Below are 13,708 nucleotides of genomic sequence, written 5' to 3'. Positions count from 1 at the left end.
CATAAATAAAAGTGATAAAAGAATTGAGAAATGGATAACCCACCCAGAAGTCAACCAGTTTTGGAGCACAATCCCTGCCCAACACCTTCTAGAGCAATCTATGGATTTGTTTTGTATGTTGTCTCTTATGTTTTGTATGGTAAGAATATCCCTTATCCCATTGACAATGTTGACTTTATTAATCTATAATCAACTTGAATTTATTAATCAATAAATCAAATAAAGGTCCTGTTATTAAATCTACTCTGCATAATTTGTCATTTAGTGCCAACATTTCAACCAGACAGTCCAGGTATTCTACCAGATAAACAAAATATAGTGCAATAGCTTTAGTAAAAGTTCCTTTAGTGTGAAATATTTTTTTGTATTCTTCAACTGTTTGGAACACATTTTAGAGTATTTTGATCGATGAAAAAAGATGTTTTTTTACTTTCCATAGGAGCATACATTCTTTGGGCTTTGATTCCAGATGAATATCTAGCAACCGTTGGCATCACTTACATCCCTGCAAGGTATCCCATCTTTTGTATTTATGGTCAGCTTTCGTATCAATCTAGTAGCGTCTGAAAATTTCGCTGTTGATAGCAATAAGTTCCTATGGGTTTTGGCAGGAAAAAGGAGTTATCATGATGAACAGTGTCATGGTACAACTGATAAATCACCCGTTTTCTTTAGACATTGGGTGATAACGTTCCCCTTATTGATGTACCTTGGCATCATAATGCTGGTGGTGGTATACAGCCTCTTATATTGGATCAATTCGTCCGAGATGACTTGTGAAGAACCACTAACTAAGAGGGAAGGTAATATGACTTTCGTATTATATAGTATAGACAGTATTTGCACTTAGACAGTTCCTCGTATGGGGATTGAATGGATTGTTAATGATACTACCCGTAAATGTCACAATGACCGATAATTAAATATTTCCTTTGAGAAGGAAATATTTGTTAAAACAGGCGTTTTTTCTCCGCATTTTCCTTTTCCAAGGTTTAGAAGAAGTCATTTTCGTGAGTTTGTACATGAGTCTCTTTTTAAATCAAGCTCCGGCGGTAAAAATAGTAGGGTGTTCTTTTTTCGAGGCGGAAGACGTCATTTCTTCGAGAAACTACTCTCCTTGCCGATCGGGCAACCATACTGCTTTATTTCTAAACGTCAAAACAAAGATGGCAGCAAAAAATAGACAACAACTTTTGGTCTTTTCCTTTTTTCTTTGGTTTTTATGCTTTAATGAGTTGAATTGGATCATGATTTTTGTACGATTGTCAGAAGGAATGGTCGAAGATTAACTTTTCTTATTATTCCTTTCTGGATTTGATGTTTCGTTTACATTCTGTTGGTTTGGAATGAGAGATGCAATCTCTTGCAAAAATAGGACATTTTTGTCAACTTTCACAACAAACTAACTTCAATTCTGCTTGTATATTTACATAAATTGTAAGAAGGAAAGTGACTGTGAATAAAATGAAAAATTACATACTTTGCAACATCAAAAAAAGTTTGCACCCAACCAATGCGACAATGCAACAATGGTTGATGATGAACTAATTAGCTAAAAATTTAAACATGGAGCAAAATTGACTGGTTAAGAGCCAGTTTTTTTAAGAATGGGGCAGTTCGGGGCAGTTCCAATAGTTTGAAACTTAGATTTTTTTCATTTTTGGATATGTTGTTAAGTACAATGAACTGAGTAAAATCCCAAAATATTTTGGTCTGAAAATCCATAATGGCGGATTTATGCCAATTTGAAGTTTTTGACATTTTTGGGCATTGCACTTAAAAAGATTTTTGATATAGAACCATGCTTTCTCAAATCAAAATGAGGAATTGATTTTGGGTGATTCTGAAACTATGGCCAGTAAAATATACAATTTTCCAAAAAAATCAAAATTTTCAAAATGGTAGCTGGGGTTATGACGTCACAAAAACACTACAAATTTGATTTTAGGGGTATTTTAGAGCCATCTGACCTGTCCCAGGGGAGTTTCTTACTGCTCAAAATAATATTTTCTGGTAGTTTAGTCCCTGGTCTATCCATTTGAAGTAATTGCAATAAAAAATTCCGGCCCTACTGGCCCCTAGAGGCCCGAAAAGCCATTAAGGTCTCAAAAAAGTACCAACTTTAGCCTAATTTTCCTAGAAATCCCAACATTGTCTGACCTCCAACTCTTCTGTTCCTGAAAGACAACCGCCTGGTCTCTTAGGATCAAAAGAGAAACCTATGTGACCTCTTACCATTAATTTTTTATCTTGATTTAAAAATTTTCTTAACATCGCTTGAAAAATGACTAAAATTTGGGATATTTTGGCCCATTGGCAAACTTCAAAGGGGTCTAGGTCACTGAATTTGTTATAATATAAGGGCTATGATGAATCTTTTATATAAAAACAATGAAACTAGGTGAAAAAAGTTGTCAAATGTGCTTTTTTGGGCCAAAAAGGCTTTTTTTTTCAATTTTTTGACTAGAGCTGAGGTCATTCTATTGCAGCCAGTAATTGGCAGTTAGAAAGTAAATTTTATCTGAAAATCATGATTCCTCATCACATTCCAGAAAGGTTTCTAGGAAAATCAAATATGGTACTCTTCGAAAGCTTAAAGAGGCTGAATTTTCACTCAAAGGCGGCTTCAAACTCCCCTGGACCCCCTTAATTTTGTAAAATTGACTTAAAAGTACATTTTTGGCTGAAATTTTTGCCCAAAATGAGTACCCATTGCTACTTGATTCTTGATTTTGTGAAAGCATCGTATAGATAGTTCAAGAATTTATCAGAAGTTGGAATCTTTTCTTTTCTTTTAAAGATTAGGGCTAGCTCAAAGTCAGTTTTAACTGTAAAATCCTAAAAATCTTGACAATGTTGCTCAAAACAACAATTTTTGCTCAAGATTGAACAGAAAATGAGCCCACTCAGATAATAAAATCTTGGTTTTTGGAAAGTTTCATGGGGATAGTACAAACATTCATCAAGATCTTTACCTCCTGATCTACCATTTAAGGATCAAGTCTGTCAAAATGTGCTTCTAAACTCTTAAATCTTCAAAGGTGAACTTTACCAACCCCATAAAACAATTTTGCTATCAGCCTATTTGCTCTTAAATGCAGTTAATGAGCCCAAAGTTCAAATTATCCAAAGAGAAGGGAAGGTTTAGGAATATTTTGTACTTTTGGACTTATCTCTAAGTATTTAAGGGCAGAAAGGTTGATGGCAAAATTGTTTTATGGGGTTGGTAAAGTTCACCTTTGAAGATTTAAGAGTTTAGAAGCACATTTTGACAGACTTGATCCTTAAATGGTAGATCAGGAGGTAAAGATCTTGATGAATGTTTGTACTATCCCCATGAAACTTTCCAAAAACCAAGATTTTATTATCTGAGTGGGCTCATTTTCTTTTCAATCTTGAGCAAAAATTGTTGTTTTGAGCAACATTGTCAAGATTTTTAGGATTTTACAGTTAAAACTGACTTTGAGCTAGCCCTAATCTTTAAAAGAAAAGAAAAGGTTCCAACTTCTGATAAATTCTTGAACTATCTATACGATGCTTTCACAAAATCAAGAATCAAGTAGCAATGGGTACTCATTTTGGGCAAAAATTTCAGCCAACAATGTACTTTTAAGTCAATTTTACAAAATTAAGGGGGTCAGGGGAGTTTGAAGCCGCCTTTGAGTGAAAATTCAGCCTCTTTAAGCTTTCGAAGAGTACCATATTTGATTTTCCTAGAAACCTTTAACTGGAATGTGATGAGGAATCATGATTTTCAGATAAAATTTACTTTCTAACTGCCAATTACTGGCTGCAATAGAATGACCTCAGCTCTAGTCAAAAAATTGAAAAAAAAGCCTTTTTGGCCCAAAAAAGCACATTTGACAACTTTTTTCACCTAGTTTCATTGTTTTTATATAAAAGATTCATCATAGCCCTTATATTATAACAAATTCAGTGACCTAGACCCCTTTGAAGTTTGCCAATGGGCCAAAATATCCCAAATTTTAGTCATTTTTCAAGCGATGTTAAGAAAATGTTTAAATCAAGATAAAAAATTAATGGTAAGAGGTCACATAGGTTTCTCTTTTGATCCTAAGAGACCAGGCGGTTGTCTTTCAGGAACAGAAGAGTTTGAGGTCAGACAATGTTGGGATTTCTAGGAAAATTGGGCTAAAGTTGGTACTTTTTTGAGACCTTAATGGCTTTTCGGGCCTCTAGGGGCCAGTAGGGCCGGAATTTTTTATTGCAATCACTTCAAATGGATAGACCAGGGACTAAACTACCAGAAAATATTATTTTGAGCAGTAAGAAACTCCCCTGGGACAGGTCAGATGGCTCTAAAATACCCCTAAAATCAAATTTGTAGTGTTTTGTGACGTCATAACCCCAGCTACCATTTTGAAAATTTTGATTTTTTTGGAAAATTGTATATTTTACTGGCCATAGTTTCAGAATCACCCAAAATCAATTCCTCATTTTGATTTGAGAAAGCATGGTTCTATATCAAAAAACTTTTTAAGTGCAATGCCCAAAAATGTCAAAAACTTCAAATTGGCATAAATCCGCCATTATGGATTTTCAGACCAAAATATTTTGGGATTTTACTCAGTTCATTGTACTTAACAACATATCCAAAAATGAAAAAAATCTAAGTTTCAAACTATTGGACCTGCCCCGCTCTTAAAAAAACTGGCTCTTAATGATTGAATTTTCCTTGGTGTTTTTATCTAAAACAATGAATTAACTGGTTAGTGACAGTTAGTGAAAACTCTTTTTGGGGAAAATTCTGTTGCGGTTAATTTCAAACTTTTTATGCTGATAACCAGGGGGGGGGGTCAAGCAGTTAGTACAAGACATCATGCCGGTTAGTACCGTGGTGGTATACCTACAAAATTTTCAAAAATCAGTTAGTACTTGATGGTACTAAGTGACTGCTAGGGTGGTGTCAAGTAAAAAATCTAGGAAAACAGTTAGTACAAATGAATACTAAGTGCTACTTTTTTACCTTTTCTAGAAAAATATTAAAAATAAATACTAAAAGCAATCAGGGAAATCCCCCTCCATAAGAGAAATCAAAGAACCTAAGACATTTAAGTCTTCCCCTTTGGAGTTTGTTTGGTATTACCCTTTAGTTAAACACTATATCAGGGGAATTCCCTAACTATAGATTGATAAATAAAAGAAAAAAGTCATCGATTTTGAAATTGTAAAAGTTCGTAATCTTGTTCTTTATAAATCATGAAAAAGTATTTTTATCTGCCTTGATTGAACGCTACATATTATGTTTATGTTTTTGGTTTACGGTGTTTCATTATTGTATCAATTGAGAAGTACTTCGTTATTTGAAACTCTTGTACATATATCGCTGTACAGCGTTGTGTTAAAATAAAATTTTTGATTCATTTTAATTCATCATACCAAATCAATAACTGTTTCAAAACAATTTTGGGAACATGGTTTGACAAAAAGTAAATATCACACTCTCGTTTGATAGGTTTTAAGGGGTGGTCCTTAGTGAATTTCCTTTGAAATCACTTAGTATATTTCATACTAACTGTCAAAGGGTGGTGGTGTGGCCTCTTTCCTCCAAAGAATCACTTAGTAGGCATGATGTCTTGTACTAACTGCTTGACCCACCCTGTGATAACAGAACACCACGGCCAATGCAATATGAAGAATGTTAACTGCTGAGAAAATGTTTATTGCATTGAATATGGATGTAAACAATTGAATTTAGAGATTTTCTTATGTGCATTTAAAACGTGGAAACTTTTGTGATAAATTTGGAGATTTTCTTACAGGTGCATTCAAAACGTGGGAAACTTGACATTTTCCTCCACCATGCATTTAAAAAATGAAGAAAACTCAAGTGATTTCCTGACATGACAACTTTTTTTCTTTTCTGACGATTTTTTGGAAATTATGATTGTTTCCAAGTATGTACCGTGAGTGGTCCTAAATCTGACAGCCCTGCCTAATTCCGACCCCCCCCCCAAATGACTGTTAAAAATTCTATGTTTACGAACATTCCCTCTCCAAGTTGAACGATAAACTATTGCAAGAACTCTTGAAACAAAAAACATCTAACAAGATGACTATTTTATGTCACAAGATGGCAATTAATGTGATCAAAAAAGTGGGAGTTGTAAAAATAATTACTTTTTACGTTTTTATGATGCTGTTACTATTGTTGTCATTTATGACGTTGTACATATTGCAATAAAAAATTATGTTTTGTATAAGAAGCAATTATTGTTATTTGGTTTGATTGGTTCAATATATCAAATCTCTTAGTTTAGTTGACACTTTGGTATCTTCGTTGCGTCACAGCGAAAGGTTTGTTTTTATTTTAGTTTGTATCTTTGAAAGACCCCATCGGATTTAGGCAGCGCTGTCGAATTTAGGACCACTCACGGTACCATTGTTTGCTTTTGCAGCATGCTTTTGGAAATCATAAAATGGCTTCTGTTAGAGGAATTTTTTCCTATCGACATTCTTTCAGATTATGAAAATGTTTCCCAGTACCTAAAAATGAGATTATTTTTTTTGTATTCTGTTGGAAATTATGAAATTGTTTCGCTGTTTTGAAAGTTTTTTACTTTTTGGCATGTTTTCCAAAAAATTTAACTCCAAAGGTTACTTTAAGTTTTACCTTTTTCCCAATATTTTATATATGAAAGTATAAATAATGCAAAATACTTCATCTCATTTTGAAAATATATATAAATTTCCTTTCGTTTTCTTAATGTAAAATATTCTCCTTTTTGTCATTCTTTCATTTTAGATATTTGCCCTATATTGCTATATATTTCTGGAAATCAGCTGTACAGCCCCAAGATGTGATGTGACCCCTGCCCTAAGATGTGAAACCCTGCCCCAAGATATGACCCGATTGCCCCAAGATGTGACCCCAAAAAGCTGCCCTAAGATGTGACCCACTTGCCCCAAGATGTGACCTCAGAAAAAATCACTGGGAAATTATAATTATTAAATTATGCACTATCCCAAGGGCTTTTGATGTGTTCAACAACACTCTACTCGGTGGGTGCGACACCGAGTGACGGCTAGCCTGGGGTCCACTTAAAGCTTTTTAATAGACTGGATGGCGCGACTCGCCAGATTTTTATTGTTTTTGGAATGTAAAAACAGTACAAAGCAATGTTTTTATTTGAGAATAAGAGATTGCAAATCTGTTATTGATGTTTGTTTCTCATTTTTGATTACATCTTTCAGCTCCAAGTAGTTTTTTTGTTATTTGGATTTTGAACATTCTTTTTCAAAATGGCGACCTCGCCAAATGCTACTAGTGTACTTTACTGGACTCAGCGTCATAACAAATTATCAAAATGCAAAGTTCAGCCAGAAGTAGACTCTAGTCTAAGTGACGGTTAGTATAATACTAAAATCCAACTAAAGTCCACCTTTAACGCAACTTAAAGTTTCAGCCAATTTGATTACTGCATTGTTGTTTTCAGTTGGGTACAGCTTGGATATATTCTGTGATCCGTAGGTTTGAACCTACAGTCATCTTATGAATAATCCTGTAAATACTGGCAATTACATAAATAGAATTTTGAAATTCTTAGGGGCTTGCTGTTATCTGAGATTTAAAGCACTTTGAAGTCTTTTGAGTACATCAATTATTTTATCATTTGTAAAGGAAATATTTATCCGCATCTTTGCGGCTCTTGTTTATTTGTATGAACCGTCTGCTCTGACTGAATGATATGATAAAATAATGATAAAACATATTCATTTCTTTAGATTCACTTATGGAGTTTTCCGAGGACCTGAATGATCTCGATGACCCAGTCGTTGACACTACAAAGTCTCATCTTCTAATCGGCAAACATTCTCTCAGGAAACGTGTCAATGATGTTAACAACTAGGCTGATGAACTATTGATAGGAGATAATGGTCATGATGACTTGATGGGAGAAAGAGATATCAAAAGGTATTCTTTTAGTTTGTTTTAAAAACTTTTTTACGTTACCAGTGTTGCAACTTTTCCGTTTGGAGACGTTGAAACAGGTTGAAATACCAATACACCATTTCAGTTTTGCTTTTGTTCAAACGACCCTCCGATCTTAAGATTTCCAACCCTACTCACAAATTTTTTGCAACACTGCTATATGCTCTTTAGAAAACTTGATAAACGAGGTCGGGATTACTCACGATTATCAGATTTAATGGAGGACAACCTCGTTATCCTCCACATTCTTTAGATCATCTTTTGTAACGAAAAAATATTTTGATTTTTGATCAGAAATAAGTTCAGCTAATATCTATAAAAAATACATTTGTTTCGCTATATAAAAAAATAAAAATCAATTTGTGGTAGTTGAATTTGTAATGGTAGTATTTTTCAAATCTGTTTGATGGTGTTTAATGAAGGATTTTGTATATGCATGTCTCCTTCTGAAATAGTCTAAATACTGATCCTCGTCGGAGAGTAATTTGCCACAGAAATGTTCATTCCAGCTCGAAACCCCTTTATTGACAATGACATGCTCATTCGTGTCAGTTTGTGAAGATCCGGAACTGGAATCTATATATTCATCTTCAAGTTCTGTTTCATGAGATTCAACATCGTGTAAAAGGCGTCCCAAGGTTTTATCTTGTTTCTTTTTGCCGAGAAGTTTAAGTAAAAGATATGGTAAAGCTGGAGTAGTGGTTGGTCTTTCAATTTCGTCCTCCCCGGAACCAAATAATTGATCGCCTTGGAACGCTTTCAAAAACCGCTTTGTCATTTTGGACTTCTTAGATTCGTGTTTATTTTTACTCAAACACTCTTTTTCAATGTTCAATTGCAGTTGCTTGAATTCGGTAAAATCTTTCCAAAAGTCTTTCCCTTCATAACCGATTTGTGTCCATAAAGTATCATTGAAAAATCTGTATAATTTCATATCTGCTTGATTCCATTTTCGAACCTTGTTTTTTAAATCTTCACTCATTTCATGGTCATTCCAAGTATTTTCATTAGTGTAATGGAACTTCAGGTATACAATGTCGTCTAACTGCCAACAAAACTTTCTCTTCATAAGGATCAAGCTTTCATCCAGATGCTCGTAAATTAAAACCAAAGTGAACTTATCGTACAACTCTTGTATTGCTTGGTGTATGACATTGTTACGATGATAGTCTGTTGTAGACAGTCCGAGGTCGAAAAATTGTCCGTTTTTGATGAGATTGAGGGTATCCTATGAAATCGAAAAGAAACAAATTTTTTAGTGTTAAAACTTACACAGTTTGAGTATGAGTTGTTAAGTTTGACGCTAGAGTGCACTTAACCTGGCAGAATTTTGAGATTTAAATGACTGTATTTCGTTTAATATTCCAGTAAGAGACTTTTTTGCTCAATATTTTATGCTCTAGCATATGGTATATTCCTTCATGGTGAAATTAGCTTTCGAAAATCGAAAAATTTATTTTTTACACACTTTTCTCTATACAACCATTCCTAGAGACTTAGATTTTTGCTGGGTATTTTTGGCTCTCAAAAAAGTTACTAAATACATTCTTCTATTGAATGAGCTAAAAAAAATTCAACCCTGGAAATTGTTGTCAAAGCATTGGCTCCCCTTACTGTTATGGGTCCATTCTAAAAGAATATGAAAATCAAACATAGCTACTTACCTTAAATCTTTTCCTTTTGATGACTCTCTGAATATAAAACTTTGGATTGTCAATGAAGGCTTTCAAAGGTGACGTTGTGTTCCAAATCTCCAACAAACTTCCAAAATTCAAATTATTAAACGTCGTCTCAAGTTGACTCGCCGGATCGCGTAGTATGGTAATATACACCGAGCCAGGATATAATATATTATCCATAATATCATTATTATATCGTGCATGGTTCGCCACTATGTTAGGTAGAGAACCGTTCAGCAATGTAATATCTATGTATTTCCATTGAAATCTCTTAGGCCAGTAGAATGTGGATCTACCATCACTAGGTAATGCCATGTTCAGATTGTTTAGATCTCCATATCGATTTAGAATGTTGGTGATGACATTACTACCTGTGTAATGTGTTTTGACGAATGCGATGTTGGTTGCAGGAATCTTGCAACTTCTTTGCCTAAATTTTAAAAGTAGTGAGATTTCATAAGATTGATTTCATTTTGATTACAACTTAATGAAGAATACCTTCTTATTCTGTTTCAAAAAAAGTCTTTAATGTTGTTAGTTTGTGTTTAAGGGAACTTGGTGTATGACGGGTCTCGAAGATATATCGTGTATATTTTGAAGAACCCAAGAAAGTACTCGAAAATTTAATTCTAATTTCACAGACTCGATTTGACCCTCTCCTAGCCGGGATATTGGGGCAAAAACCCGTCCTTGGTTAGAAAAATATCTAGAAAACTTCATCTACATTGTAAAAATACTTTTGTTACCTTACCACTTTCAGGAAATAGCTTCTTTTACCGAAGGTCACTTTTTTGCACAAGGAAAACGGTCCCAGTTTGCCTGTGATACAGGGGTGTAAGAAGCCAGAGATTCTTTTCTGGCAGGATAAACGTAAAAAGAAAAAAAAAAAAGTACTCTCTACCTTGGGAAGAAAGGAAGTGTTTGTTTCTTTTGAAAGTTTTCATGCCACATCAAATAATCATTGACACCCTCTACATCCACATCTCTGTCACGACCATAATCGATGTTCGTCTTCTTTGTTGAACGAATCTTTAATGTTGTCCTGTGATACAGATTCAAGTCTGCAATCGGCTCGTCAATCTTGTCCAATTTGTTTTCTAGTGATTGACGTATCCTTTTTCCTCGTCTCAACCTGAAAGGATACTAGTCTAGTTATCTGATATTCCGAGGCGTATTGGCGGCCGCCCACGCTAAAGCTCTAAAGGAGCAGACCAATATACCGTTGAAAAATTTCCCGACCTTCAGAGCTTTAGCGTGTCGGATGAAAATTTCACCATCTGGGTGCTAGATAACTAGTCTAGTTAACTTAGCCCGTATTCACTAAGACACGGCAATATAGCGTTCGGTGCTTTAAAGATTTTTTACATTTACGGATTTTGAAGTTTGCCTTGAACCAGCCTCGTGCCCGTGTATTCCAGGCTTTATTTACGTTACTGATGGATGCCATAGAATATTATCTGGCGCTATCAGTAAGCATCAAAAAGCTGATAATACGCAGGGAACGAGGTTAGCTTACCAACAGATTTATCTTTGTGACTGATTCAAACTAGCTCAGATACCAGATAGATGAGTATTTAATAGTCTGATTCGTAGACCTCTATCATAAAAGACCCTTGCGTAATTGTTATCGATTTTTATTTGTATGCTTAAAAAATGTTGTGATATTTAAACATTTGTTATAGTCCCATTTCACGGTGGGAATTTGATAAAGGATAATCAGGACAACCGCGCTCTGATAACGCCTATATCTGATGATCCAAAGTTTTGGAAGTGTTTGCATCTAAGTCAACGGCAAGCCGTTATAGAAGACCAATTAGTCTGGATTACCGTGTTTCATTTCGACTGAGAAATTGCCCAGGGCATTGGGGTTTCCCTAGTTTATTTTTGTTCGTTTTGGTTAAAAAAGAGTCGTCTGCATTTATAGAATTGTTTGATCTTACAAATTGGATTTCCATTAATATTATACCTTTCAAGCTGTTCTTTGATCTTGACTCCTATTTGCAAGTTCATCAATTTCGCACCCACACTGATCTTTGATGAAGATGTTTTTGTACCACTATCGAGTTCATCATCCACTAATTGCTTCCACAGGTACACCATCAGTATAAAACTCCACAAGGATAAGACGAAGAGACACATCAGCCGTCGATGTGGACCATTTGATATTCGTATGCGCATATCATTGCATAGGAGTACTTTGATTCTTTTCTACATCGTCCGGTTATTGTTCGGTTATACCACTTTCAAAACAACCTTTTGGATTTTCAATTTACTCATAACTTTTTGTGTTTAATTTTTCTAACCCGAAAAAAAAAATGAAATAAGGTTAAAAGCAATTATCAAAATTTATGATTTACGACGATATAAGAAGAAATCTTTCTTGGGAATAGTATATTATGTTCTAGGTTCTACGTTTATAATATAAATGTATAGTACCGAATGTGATACATAATTGTCCATCTTTATTATTAGGCTGTATACTACAATACGATCTGTTTCTGTAAATATATTAATCCTTGCCCAGAGTTCCAAACTACATAGCATCTCCCGTCACAAAGGTTAGATAAATCAATTATTACTGTCAATCCATTGAATGAATCTAAAACAAATCTAAGACTTGTATATAAAAAAAGTTATAGCTGTAATCGAATCAAAAATCTAATATTCATTTATTCTTTTCTATTTGAAGGTCGCACGGGAAATCGACAATTGTACAGCAAAAGAGGTTAAATTCGAACCATTTGTTTTCGTTCGAATTTTGATGTATTGTTTGGATAGCAGGTTTCAAACTCAACAGATAAACTGAACAACGAAACATTAATTAATAGATAATTGGAAACAAAAGAAATGATTAATCAGACATTACATAGTTACTTTAATAACAAAAAAGACGCGAAGACGTTTATTTGAGGAGGCTCCCCAAGCTGTTTGCGTGACGACGTGATAGAGACTTATTTGTAGCTTGATTACGTGATTTGGAAATTTTTTCTTCGTGATTGCGTAATGAGAAATCAAAACGTGGTCGTGATTTGAAAATTTTTTGAGCCGTGATACGTGATATGGACTTTTTAAAAGGGATGCGTGATTAAAAAATTGCGTGATATCGTGATCAGAGTTACCACTGGGGGGCTCTATTCGTCTGTTCCTTAACTCAAATATTTGTAATATATATTTGATAATATTTTGAATAATTTTTATTTTAAGGTATCTTGTGAATGTTTTGTAAATACCAGGCTCGTGTTTCATTTTACAATGATTATAAAACCTCTGCTAAACTCACTCCAAACTTACACAACCCGCAGATGACAATAGATAGCGATTTGGGGAGTGGATTAGAAAGGCCGAATGTTTTTGTTTCGAAATGGATACCATTTTTCATTAATTTGGTTTTAGTACTCGCAGACAGGCTTCCTCTTTTTTTTAATTTTTGCATAAGTGATCAAATTTTCTTAGAATCTGTTTTAAAGAAATTAGCAATCCATACATTGTAAAAAAAGATATCATTGAAAGGTCGATGTTGAAAGTAGTATGTACTACTACTGAAAAGATAAATTAGTTTGATTCGAGCCTAGGCAAGTTTGAAAAAATTGAAATTTTTTTTTCTAATTGACCAAAAACTTTAATGTGCCCTTGAACATCGCTGATTTCATCAAAAAAAAATACAAATTCACATTTGTCCTATCTTTCTCCGATCAAAAAATTTACAATTTTCTACAAATGCGAAGTGCAAGCAACATTACAGATGCAGCAACAGATCTCATTTGTACATTGCAGGGTTTCTGAAGTTACTTATTTCCTACATTGTACATAAATTGAGCGAACTCCGAGGGCGGGGGGAAGGGGGTACTAGGGTTGCGAGCTGACACAGGGGGGGGGGGGGTGCCGCCCGATTTTCGACCCTCGGACCCTTTTTTCGCTTGATCCTTGTGCGTGGTGCTGTGCCATATTTTTAGACGATGCTATGGTCCGTTTAGAGGGTCAGTAAACGCGGGAAAGTATATTATGCGCGCGCATAGTCAGGGCGGTTTACGGGAAAAGTAGTGGCGGTAGAGTTTTGGAACACTGTAAACACCTC

The 13,708-nt window shown here is 34.7% G+C and overlaps 2 protein-coding genes across 2 annotated transcripts; one reads left to right on the top strand and one right to left on the bottom strand.

Moving 5' to 3' along the window:
* LOC136797559 (phosphatidylinositol N-acetylglucosaminyltransferase subunit P-like) lies at window positions 1–12,908 on the top strand. The gene is made up of 5 exons (XM_067054142.1): window positions 1–139; window positions 440–512; window positions 676–803; window positions 7,747–7,936; window positions 12,323–12,908. The coding sequence occupies exons 1-4, from the start codon at window positions 31–33 to the stop codon at window positions 7,869–7,871; spliced, it is 435 nt and encodes a 144-aa protein (XP_066910243.1). The 5' UTR covers window positions 1–30; the 3' UTR covers window positions 7,872–7,936; window positions 12,323–12,908.
* On the bottom strand, window positions 8,166–11,898 carry LOC136797558 (galactose-3-O-sulfotransferase 2-like). The gene is made up of 4 exons (XM_067054140.1): window positions 11,600–11,898; window positions 10,535–10,765; window positions 9,619–10,063; window positions 8,166–9,182 (listed from the first exon to the last, which is right to left on the bottom strand). Exons 1-4 carry the CDS (start codon window positions 11,809–11,811, stop codon window positions 8,310–8,312), a joined length of 1,761 nt encoding a protein of 586 aa, XP_066910241.1. The 5' UTR covers window positions 11,812–11,898; the 3' UTR covers window positions 8,166–8,309.
* Window positions 12,909–13,708: the final 800 nt, after the last annotated feature.

Source organism: Clytia hemisphaerica, unplaced genomic scaffold (genome assembly GCF_902728285.1).
Source record: "Clytia hemisphaerica strain Z4C2 unplaced genomic scaffold, Clytia hemisphaerica genome assembly, whole genome shotgun sequence".
Taxonomy (NCBI): domain Eukaryota; kingdom Metazoa; phylum Cnidaria; class Hydrozoa; order Leptothecata; family Clytiidae; genus Clytia; species Clytia hemisphaerica.
The sequence above is the reverse complement of the archived record's forward strand: the minus strand, read 5'-3'. Positions and strand labels throughout refer to the sequence as shown.

Bases quoted from the DNA above. Each gene is read 5' to 3' on its own strand.
- LOC136797558 (XM_067054140.1), bottom strand. From the start codon at position 11,811: ATGCGCATACGAATATCAAATGGTCCACATCGACGGCTGATGTGTCTC. The intron at 10,766-11,599 runs GTATAATATTAA...GTATCCTTTCAG, and splicing joins ATCAAAGAACAGCTTGAAAG to GTTGAGACGAGGAAAAAGGA. The intron at 10,064-10,534 runs GTAGAGAGTACT...TTTAAAATTTAG, and splicing joins ACACTTCCTTTCTTCCCAAG to GCAAAGAAGTTGCAAGATTC.
- LOC136797559 (XM_067054142.1), top strand. From the start codon at position 31: ATGGATAACCCACCCAGAAGTCAACCAGTTTTGGAGCACAATCCCTGC. The intron at 140-439 runs GTAAGAATATCC...TACTTTCCATAG, and splicing joins TGTCTCTTATGTTTTGTATG to GAGCATACATTCTTTGGGCT. The intron at 513-675 runs GTATCCCATCTT...CGTTTTCTTTAG, and splicing joins ATCACTTACATCCCTGCAAG to ACATTGGGTGATAACGTTCC.